General features: G+C 42.1%; 1 protein-coding gene across 2 annotated transcripts; it reads left to right on the top strand.

The window, feature by feature from the left end:
- The first annotated feature begins 1941 nt into the window (after positions 1 to 1941).
- Positions 1942 to 10131, top strand: LOC141144825 (uncharacterized). 2 transcript variants are annotated; one of them, XM_073630878.1, is made up of 2 exons: positions 1942 to 2097; positions 7850 to 10131. In XM_073630878.1, exon 2 carries the CDS (start codon positions 8091 to 8093, stop codon positions 9639 to 9641), a length of 1551 nt encoding a protein of 516 aa, XP_073486979.1. In that variant the 5' UTR covers positions 1942 to 2097; positions 7850 to 8090; the 3' UTR covers positions 9642 to 10131. The 2 variants fall into 2 exon arrangements, with proteins under 2 accessions (XP_073486979.1, XP_073486980.1); XM_073630879.1 differs by lacking the exon at positions 1942 to 2097 and adding an exon at positions 2794 to 3464.
- Positions 10132 to 11486: the final 1355 nt, after the last annotated feature.

The following is an 11486-nucleotide window of genomic DNA, read 5'->3' as shown; positions in this document are numbered from 1 at the left end:
ACACCATATCATTATAGGCTTTAGTGTTGTCAGAAATCTGTTTCTCAGCTATGTCAGCACGTTCATCAATGTGATCCACACGCATATTAAGCTGGGAGATAGAAGAGCAGAGTTCCCTTTGGATGTCTTTGTGGAGAGAGAGCAGCATGAGCTTTAGTGTATGTTCAGATGCAGGCTGATCACTTGTGGGGAGAGCTGCTAGTGATTCCTGAGCGTCTTCCACAAAATGGGGTTGTGGGGGAGGAGACCACAGTTGTTTTTTATATTGAGGGACCTTATCAGGGGATTGGTTTGGTGTAGGTGGAGGTCGCTTACCTCTGTCAGAGGACTGTGAGGGAGAGGAGTCCATATCCAGTGCTTCAGGCTCAGTTCCGTCCATTCCCTGTTTTGAACAGAGTGAAGAGCCTTGTGTCAGCGGCTCTGTGTCTCTGTCGGAGCCATTTTGGGATTCCTGTGAGGAAGAAGCAGGGGGGAAAACTCAGTGAAACGGCGTGGGATAAAGTGAGTCTCCCTCATTCTGTCTCTGCCCTGCTGTTCCAGAGTGACGGCGCTATATGCCGGGATATGTGTGACCCGTCAGTGGCACCACTGCAAGCCGCCCAGCGACAGTGTGGAGCTGGTTTGTGAACATACAGGGGTCCCGGTCCGCCGCTCGTATTTTCCCCCCGTGGGTCAGGAGTGTTAGGAGAATCGGCATCTCTGTTTGGGGTGGATTTCACCCGTTTCTGTGGTCGCTGTGTGTTGTGATGTCCCTTTGTGGAGCGGAGCTGCAGGATCAAGCAGCCATCTCGGTCCGCCGCTCGGCCACGCCCTATATGTAGAAAAACTTCTTATGTATCCCATCCATCTTGGCTTTGTTAAATATTATGGCAGCTGTATTCCAATTAACAACCTCATCTTAACCTTCTTTTTCTCTCAATAAGGGTGTATTGTATAACTGTAAAATTCAAAATTGTTATCTTAATCTAAACTAATCCCATTTTACAAATTTCCCCAATAACCCGGATTTAATTTCCAACCAAAGGTTGTCTAAACCAGTTACAATATATCTGTATTATTAATAAAATTAGTAAACTAATATCAGAAATTATTACTCAAGTGATAATCTCAATATCACACCCTAATTCTAATATATATATCCACAGATATATTTCCCTAAATGAGGACATTTTACTTAATTTTCACTTTTTTAAATGCACTGTTTCCATTATCAAAGGATATTCAATTTGTTTAATACACGGTTAAATGTAACCTTCATTTTACCATGTTTGGAAAACAGATTAAAAAATAATTGTGATCACATATTTTATTATTAGCTTAATTAACCCGGCACATTTTGTTATTAATGTTTTGTCTAAAAAACAGAAATTGGCATGGTGTCCTTCCATCTTATCACTGATCTCTCATCCCAGCTACATTCTTTCATGAGAGTGCAAAGGAGGGGGTTACATTTGCATACATGACACACACAAGAGATAGAAATAAAGTTTCCAGCATTCACACACATACACGAATATCTCTCTAAAATCGCTTAAATTTTTCCCATTTGTACACAACATGTAAGGATATTTTAGCTTGCTGTCCTTTATTTTAGCTATAAGAATATGTATCCATCCTAGAATAATATGTATATGTGACATCTATCAAAAGTTAGTTTCAAATCCTTGTAAATAACATGATTTCCCCGAAATGACGCATGAAGGTTTTTGCTTGTTTATAGTTTCTGTATGAAGAAATAATGTATTATTTTTAGGTGTTTTTTAATCATCTGATGTATACGTAATGTCTGTATATTAATGAAAGGGTTGAACTTTTTTTGTGATGTCGTTTTGATTATATAAGTGATTGTCTACGGAAGTAAAAAGCAGAACATTCCAGACATTTGACTGTTGTGTCATTATTTTCTCACTGGAATGGTCTCCGGGCCTGATTTGGGTTTGAAAGAACACACTAGGCAGATATGCTAAAGAAGAGGTTCACTTGCTCCTAGAAGAAGATCGTTAGCCCCCTAACAGAGTTTTGGTGGCAGCGTGTGGGACGGTCATTGTTCATGAGATGATCATCATCCAAGATCATCATCCAAGTTTCTAAAGTCCGGTGAGTCTGATTTAATTATTATTATTTCTTTCACCATGACTTTAGTTTAAAAGACTGTTTTCTTATATGGGGTTAACAGAAGGTGTAGTGTTAAAAACATTTATGTAAATGTATGAATCTTGCAGAAGTCCGTTCGGGGAACGGAAGAAAGGGCTCTGAGTAGTCCAAAGGAACTCTGAGATAGTTCGAAAAAGAAAGGACTCTGAGTTAGTCCAAAGGACTCTGAGTTAGTCCAAGGGGTTCTGAGAAACCCAAAGTAATATAATACAGTACTGTAAGAAGTTTTATAAAGATATCTGATAGAGTGTCCCGGAAAAACCCAAACCTCTTTGCTTACCTTATCTATCGCTAATCGCTTAGATTTTTTATATATATAAAGTAAGATAAGATAATCTGTACGTGTATTATGTGGATTTTGTCGGACGCTGCGAGGTGAGGTGGCGTTCACCACTGTATTGTTATGGGTCAATCATCAGGGAAGAAGATTCCCCTTCCAGATGTAGGAGAGACATGTAAATGTTATGTAGCCAGAATATGTGGAACTGATTATGTGTATATTAACCCTTGGGTAGATAATCTGGCGGGATGGACTGAAGGCATGAGGAGTAGTGACCCGTTTCCCCGACAGGGTCAGAATGACATTTTTCATATGGACATGGTCAAGGGACTTTGTTTAGGGGATAGGGAACCTTTCCCATATTATACGGGAGACCCCCAATGGGATAAGGAATATATGAGGAAAGGTGGGGAAAATTGGTTATTGTATGCCCCCTACTGGTATGAGAGAGCGGATAAGAAAATAAGAAAGAGAAGTCCAAATCCAAGGGACAAGGAAGCTCCGGGGTTACATGCTTGTGAGAAGAGACTTAAATTAGGTTTCCCGTCCTTAGTTCCATGTGTATCAGCTCTCCCAGTAGCTCCCTCAGTTGATCCCCCAGTTGTTCCGTCACCTCCACCTTATATACTGCAGCCAAATAAGGGAGCACCAAAACAGATATACCCCTCGTTCTCAAAAGAGGACATTGAGTTTTTGGCTGCAATTGCAGCAGTTCGTCCATTTGAGAATAGAGTGTCACCTGCAGAGGCATCTGTTTCCTCTGTATCCGTTCCACAGCAAGGTGCAGTGGTGGGTCAGGCACTGCCTGTGGTCTTACCAGAGTCACAGGTTGCTGTCCTATCAGATCAGCCACTGCCTGTAGTTTCACAAATGCAACAGCCGATGGGTGCTGCCTCCTCCACAATGGATGAGGAGTTATCTGAAAAGACATCTGCGGGGGAACATAAAATAAAGATGCCCCGTGGACCTTTTAGGGAGGATCCGGCTCAGACCAGGAGTACAACTCAGAAATTAAAACAAGCTGCAGAGGGTGAGATCGCACAACACGCAGTTTCAAAACAAACAGCTGACAGAAAGAAAGAGGAAGTAGCTACGCAGCTAGCAATGCAAAGCTTTCCTTTTCTGACTGTCGGTGAAGTAATGGTGATAAAATGTATCGATATTGAAGATATCAATCGTATTGTCAAACATTGCCCCAAACCTTCCACATCAGCTTTGGGGGCAATAGCTTATTTAAAGAAAGCTTGTAAGGGTAGAAATTATACACAGGAAGATATAAGGATTATTATAGATAGTTTGGTGGGAACTACCTCCCCATGGGATTGGACTAAAGTGCCCACCATAGATGTCCTAGAGGCACCCACTACCAAAGCAGAGGCTTATTCACTAAACACTGTTGAAGGAAGGAACCTTATGTGGGAAGAGCTAGAGAAGGAAATGAAGAGAGTTTTCATAAACAAGTCGTCACTCCCTACTGCAGTAGCTTGCAAACAGAAATCATCAGAGTCAGTTTTGGAATTTTGGAAAAGATTTCAGGAGGTCTGGACTCAAGATGCCGGACTCAATACTCAGGATGGAATGCACAGTCTTTTAATACAGACTTATCTTAGCAACCTGGCCCCTAAATATGCCCTTGTTGTGAGACAGCAGATTTCAGATTGGGCGACAAGCAGTATGACTGACTTTCAAAAAAAATTGACTGAAAAAGACGCAGCGGGGTGTTTTGACATTCCCAAGCAGACACCAGCACCGATACATTACCAGGATAATTTCCCAGGAAATCAAAGGGGAAACTTTTATAAGAAAAGGGGACAGGATAGAGGGGGTTATAGAGGTGGATATAGGGGAAGAGGACAGCCACAAAGAGGGGACTTCCAGCAGAGACAACCTAAACCAGGGTGTTTTAATTGTGGGGACCCCGGACATTGGAAAGCTCAATGCCCCTGGTATGACCGAGAGTGTACAAATTCAGGGCCACCGGCTGCACCTACTCCCCCTCAGGCACCACCCCCAGTACAGCAGCAGCATGGTGTTAAGTACCCCATTTCTTGGAAACAACAGCAGTCACAATGAAGCTGCCCGGAAGGTAGTATCATGGCATTTCCACTTGTCTCTCATTCTTATCATGAACAGCCTATAATTTCATTGCTTGTAGACGGGCATGAGGTACCATTTGTGCCTGATTCAGGAGCGACATGCAGTACCATTAGCAAGGATTTTTATAGGGGAGAGATTGTGGATGCTGAGCCTTCAATGGGAATAAATGGGATACTCACCAAAACTTTTAAAACACCCCCGCTTTCACTAAGCACCCGTAGTGGTGCTGATTGTAATCTGCAACATTGTTTTAGAATTATTCCTGGTTGTCCCGTGAGTCTCTTAGGTAGGGACTTGCTGGGAAAATTGGGCATTACAATGAAAATTACTGCAAAAGGAGGATTATATGTAAAATCTGACAGGGTTCACCTTTTTACATCGCTCTCACACCCAGAAGAGGAAGATGTCAAATTGAGTGAGGAGGGAGTATGGGCAGTGAATCCTCTTGATGTAGGGTTCATTTCCTGTACGCCCTATAAAGCCACTTTGAAACCAGGAGCTTTACCTGTGTATCATAAACAGTACCCCATATCCAGAGAAAAAGAAGAGGGTATAGAGCCCATTGTGGAAGATTTCTTGAAGAAAGGTATTTTGAGAGAAATCATTTCTCCTTATAACACTCCTATCAATCCTGTTAAAAAGCCGGATGGCAGTTACAGGTTTGTACAGGACCTTAGAGCCATAAACAACTTAGTGGTACCAATTGCCCCAATAGTGCCTGATGTGCCATCATTGCTCACCTCCATACCATCCATTGCTGAGTATTTTTCTGTAATTGACCTCTCAAATGCGTTTTTTTCAATTCCTGTGGACAAGGAAACACAGCCACTCTTTGCCTTCCGATTTAAAAATCGGACGCTGACCTGGTGCAGATTGCCCCAGGGCTATATAGACTCACCTGTTGTCTATTCTATTGTCCTCCAAACCACTCTTAGAGCTTGGACACCTGAACATGGTTTAGTCTTGCTGCAGTATGCGGATGATCTGCTACTCTGCAGCTTGACAAGGGAGGCCGCCCTGGAGGATGGGAGAAATCTTTTGAAATGTCTTTTTGAAAGTGGTCATAAAGTGTCAAAGAAAAAGTTGCAATGGTGTCAGAAAACAGTTGAATATCTAGGGTTTGTTCTCACAAAAGGAGAAAGAAGAGTCAGTCATAAAAGAGTTACGGCTCTGATGGGTCTGCCCCGCCCACTCAACAGGAAGGACATGCTCACCTTCCTAGGTATGATTGGTTACTGCCGCCAATGGATACCTGACTGCTCTTACTATGACAATCTCCTGAGACAGGCCACAGGTTCAGATATGCCAGACTGTGTTAAATGGACAGATGAAATGTGTAATGCTTTTGTGTATTTGAAAAATGCTATGGTAACAGCTCCAGGACTCGGCCTTCCTAAATATAATGTGATGTTTTATTTGTATGCCAGGGAAAATTGTACAACGATGGCAGGTGTCCTCGCTCAGGAGCATGGAAGCAAGCTTCGCCCTGTTGCTTTTTTTTCAAAGGTGGTACCAGTACCAGTTCAGGGCATGCCCGTATGTTTCAGAGCTTTAGCGTCTTGTGCTATGTTGGTTGACATGGCTGCAACTTTCACTTTGGGCCATGATACTACTTTGTATACTACTCATAATGTGTCCACATTACTGAGAAATATACATACGCAACATATGTCCGCCCAAAGGTTGAGCGGCTATGAGGTGATACTGTTGTCAAATCCAAAACTGCATATCAAATATGCTTCCCCTAATGCAGGCCCAGCTCCAATTTTAAATGCACTGCTAGGATTAAAAGGAGAGCAGGATGAAGTGGTGCCACAACATGACTGCACCAACCTCATCCACCAAGACACATCTCCTAGACCTGACTTGTCCCCTACTGCTTTGCCGAATGTGCAAAATGTGTATGTGGATGGATCTTGTTCTAGGCCAAATGATTACACATATCATGCAGGATATGCGGTTGTGCAACTTCCAGATGTTATACTTGAGGCCAAACCTATCCCATATCAATCAGCCCAAGCTGCGGAATTGATTGCTCTCACCAGGGCATGCCAAATGTTTGAGGGTCAAGATGTGAACATTTACACTGACTCCAAATATGGGTATGGCGTGGTATATGATTTCGGCGTCATATGGAGTAGGCGTGGCTTTATTGCAGCTGATGGAAAAAGCATCTCTCATTCCTCTCTGGTAGAGTCATTGTTAAAAGCTATTCAGTTGCCCAGAACTCTTGCCATAATACATTGCAGAGCACATACAGGCCAACAAACAGAAGTAGCTCGAGGAAATGCTCTAGCTGATTCAGCAGCCAGAAAAGCAGCTATCTCTCAACCAGCTCAAATCCAAATGCCAATGTTACAGCCTGAACTATCTTGTTTTGACCATGTACTGTCTGACCTACAAGATTATGCCTCAGAGGCCGACATGAGAGATTGGGAAAAAGTAGGTGCACAAATAGATCCAAAAACAGGACTTTTGTGCAAAGAGGGGAAGGTATGTATTCCAATGGCAAGTGCGTCACTTTTTATTGCCCAGTATCATGGAATAGGTCACAGAGGCTGGAAGGCAACTTGTGAGTTACTAGGCAAGGATTTTTACATTTCAGATCTCCCTTTGTTGACAAGGGATTACGTGTCCAGGTGCATTACTTGCATTAGGAACAACCTAAATAACCCAAACAAAGTGAAACACGAACATTTGATATATCCCAGTACACCTTTCACCCACCTACAAGTTGATTTCACACACATGCCCAAGTTAGGGAAAAGACAGGAATATTTTTTGGTGGTCTTGGACATGTTTTCGAGATGGGTTGAAATTTTTGTAACTACAAAGGAAGACGCACAAACAGTAGTGAAAATTCTCACACAGGAAATTATTCCTCGATGGGGATGTCCACTTCAGATAAACTCAGACAGAGGTCCTGCATTCACCTCAAAAGTATGTCAGGACTTGGTACATGCACTCCAAATAGAATGGAAGTTTCACATTCCATATCATCCCCAAAGTTCAGTGGAAAGGGTAAATAGGACCGTGAAAGATAAAATAAGGAAGGCCACAGGAGGAACCTTTGTCCATTGGAAGAGGGTTCTCCCAGCGGTTTTGGCAGAGATAAGAAGTACTCCCTCCAAAACTACAGGCTACTCTCCTTTTGAAGTGTTGATGGGCCGTCCCTTTCCTACTCCCTGGGCCAGAGCACCTCTTATGATAGAGCAGGGGGATTTGGATCTAGTACAGTCAGAGTATGTGAGGAAACGAATTAAAACTTTGGATACAGTTGAGAGAAATGTTGCTCGCACCTCTCCTTTTTCTTCACAGGAACCTACCCACACTTTTAAAGTAGGAGACACGGTGGTGGTCCAACAGTTGAATAGAAGCAAGAAACAGGAATATCCTTTTGGACCTCCTACTACGGTGATTGCAGTGACCAGAACGGCTATCCTGGTGGAGAATTGCCAATCCTGGATTCATGCCAGCCGAGTGAAAAAGGTTGTCCAAAGCCCCAAGAGCAGGAAGGAGATTTTAAATACAGGAGGCCCTCAAGCAGAAGTCCAAGCAGATGAAGGAGAAGTTCCTGGAAAAGCAGGTCCGGCCAGAGAAGATGACCTCGCTTATTCCACCACAGACTTCTGGCAAGGCATTCTGCCTCCTGTTCCTGATCACCCTGATGGTGTTCCCGCCCATTTGGATCATCACTAACTGTATCTACCACCCTGAAGATTTGGGTGCGATTAAAAATATTTGTGGTAACACATATACACAGAAGAACATTACAGTGATACAAGTTAGAAATAAGAGAGACATTGAAGATAATTTTGCTGATAAAATGCTTTTGTTAAAATTTAAATATGCTTATGCTCGGAAATCAGGATTTCAAAAATGTTGGATCTGTAGTAAACTGCACCCTAGCACTGTTAGGATACCCCTAATGGCTATACCTTTAAATATTACTCCCCTGTTGAGAGAAGAGATTCTCCTTGACCTTCTGAATGTCAGCAGAATAACTAATGACACCATTTCCTTTCATATCATCAATAGAAGTCATAATCCTACCTGGTGTTTTAATTTAGGGAATTCTACTAGAAATGCTCATATCTGTAGTCAATCGGTTTTGAACATTTCTAATGGCTATGCCCCTAGTGGGAAGTTTTGTTCTTTATATCAAACACACCACGATGAGGTCAGAGTACGGGCTGATTTTGAAAAGATTCTTGCCTCTGAAGATGAAAGTAGTAAATCTGTACAGTATTTGTTTCAGGTTTTAGCAGCAGTTACAGCAGTAGATCAAGAGACTGCTGTGAATACGCCCTTCTCGTTTGGTAACCACACTTATGTTTGTTGTGGAAAGACTTGTTATCCCTGGATTCCACAAGAGGTCCAAGGCTGGTGTTATCTGGCCTCACTGGTGCCCATAATGGGGGTGATAGGTGATAGTGATGGGAGTCATTTACTTGAAGCTAGTATACACCCAAGGTATCCATTGAAACATCGTAACAAGAGAGAGTTATTCCTTGAGAAGGATATGGCCTGGGCATGGTTCCCTTCCTGGACAGGATGGGGAATAGATTTGATGAAAAGGTTAAATAATTATTTGGGAATTATTGATGAGATGATGGAAAAGAATTCTGATGACATTTCTAAACTTAATGTTGAAACTAGGGCTATTAGAAAACAACTAGAATTGCATGATTTAGCCATTGAGAGCATGAGTTCAGCCCTTACAGGATTATGTGAAATGACTGAGGATTATGAATGTTGTACTTGGGTACACAATACCAGTATAGAGGTACCAGATTATTATGATGTGATAGCTCAGCATAGAAAAGAGGTGGCCAAGCTGCAACAAGAGGCTCGCAACATAGCCCAGACCTGGAGTCCTTTTGGAAATGTTGATTTTGGATTTGGAGGGATATTCTCTTGGATAAGGGATATTGCCATAATTTTAATTATTGTCGTGTTCTTTTTCCTTTTCCTTTATCTTGTGTACAAGCTTATTATGTGCCTTATTAATAGAGCTACTCGCATTTCAGATCCCTCATCTCCCAATAAAACTTATCTCAGTATGTATCATCAGAAGCAAGCTGAGAATATCGCCATGATAAGGAAGTGAGATCATACATATATATATATATACATGTGTGATCAAAGAGGGGATTGTAAGGATATTTTAGCTTGCTGTCCTTTATTTTAGCTATAAGAATATGTATCCATCCTAGAATAATATGTATATGTGACATCTATCAAAAGTTAGTTTCAAATCCTTGTAAATAACATGATTTCCCCGAAATGACGCATGAAGGTTTTTGCTTGTTTATAGTTTCTGTATGAAGAAATAATGTATTATTTTTAGGTGTTTTTTAATCATCTGATGTATACGTAATGTCTGTATATTAATGAAAGGGTTGAACTTTTTTTGTGATGTCGTTTTGATTATATAAGTGATTGTCTACGGAAGTAAAAAGCAGAACATTCCAGACATTTGACTGTTGTGTCATTATTTTCTCACTGGAATGGTCTCCGGGCCTGATTTGGGTTTGAAAGAACACTCTAGGCAGATATGCTAAAGAAGAGGTTCACTTGCTCCTAGAAGAAGATCGTTAGCCCCCTAACACAACACATGCATATCATTCTCTCTCTTTTAACTCTTTAATATTTCCCTCCTTCAATTCTGCTTTCCTTATTTTGTTCTGATATTCTTTGCATCCCATGTATTGTAATCCCACACTTCACATACTCTAGCTTGTATGATTCTATGATCAGACGGGCAACAATAGTGATCATCCTATCTTCCCTCTCTGACAACATAAAACATATTCTGTTTTACTAGTTGTAGTGCCTGACCCCAAATTCATGCCACAACTTATCATCATATCTCCATTTATTTATTTATTTCTAGTGATCTCCATAATAATTAGTTTTTTCATTTTGTGTGTCAAGTTACCACAACACCATTATTATTTTGTATTTTGTAACCTCAAAGATACAACTATGTTGGTGTCCCTTGTTAATTCGACATTGTAATTTTGAAGTGCACTTGCCTACTCACAATCAAACTGTCCTTTTTGAAGTAAAACACATAGCCAAGTATTTGTCAAAACAAAAATTTTAAATTTAATAGGGAGCACAAAGTCATTGTACCCCAGAGCAGACATCAATTATTTGCCTGTCAAAATTGGTAACCTGAGGAGTCCATTTAATAGGGAGCACAATACGGTCCAGGACTCCGAGAGATTGGGAGCAGCAGCAGATGACATATATGTCCCAAGGCTGTGGTCTTACCACAGCCTGCGGTTTTTGCCAGACCACACCAAACCCAGGCCATCACTCTCAACACTTCCTTTCACGCTTCCTTCCATGCTGCTGTGGTGGGTGGGGTGGCTGTGGTGTTGGTGGTGTTGGTGGAGGAGCATGGTCCAACCCACAGAGGTGTGTTTGAGGTGTGAGTTTGCTCCTTATCCCCTTGTTTAGGGCCTTCAGAATAATCTCTTTGCATATAGTGCATTGGGCCTCCTCCATCTTTTCTAATTTGCTGGCAGCGACGCATCCAAATGCCTTGTCTACACCAGGGGTCGTGGTAATTGCCGCAGTAGCCTGTTTTAGGAAAGCAGCTGCAGACTCCTCCAGGTTCCTTGCCTTCCTGGTCCTTTTGGTTAGAGGGAGAAGGGGAGGAACCTGGGATTTGGTCAGGCTGCTTGCCATGGCCTGCTCCTGGCTGAGACTTTCCTGTGTATGAAAATGGAACATAGTTTTAGGTTTTTGGTCATCAATCACACACAATTTTGAGCTCATGACTGTTGCAAATTGAATGTTAACCATTTCCCGACCGATGATGTAAGTCGGCAGAATGGCAAGGCTGGGCAAATGGACTTACAGGTACGTCCATTTGAATTCCCCGCCATGCTACTGCGTGCGCACTGCCGGCGGCACGCGCGCGCCGGCCGGGAGCTCCATGAGT

The sequence above is a fragment of the Aquarana catesbeiana genome, linkage group LG05 (genome assembly GCF_042186555.1).
Source record: "Aquarana catesbeiana isolate 2022-GZ linkage group LG05, ASM4218655v1, whole genome shotgun sequence".
Classification (NCBI taxonomy): domain Eukaryota; kingdom Metazoa; phylum Chordata; class Amphibia; order Anura; family Ranidae; genus Aquarana; species Aquarana catesbeiana.
Note: the sequence above shows the minus strand (reverse complement) of the source record. Positions and strands in the feature narration are given on the sequence as shown.

Bases quoted from the DNA above. Each gene is read 5' to 3' on its own strand.
- LOC141144825 (XM_073630878.1), top strand. From the start codon at position 8,091: ATGAAGGAGAAGTTCCTGGAAAAGCAGGTCCGGCCAGAGAAGATGACC.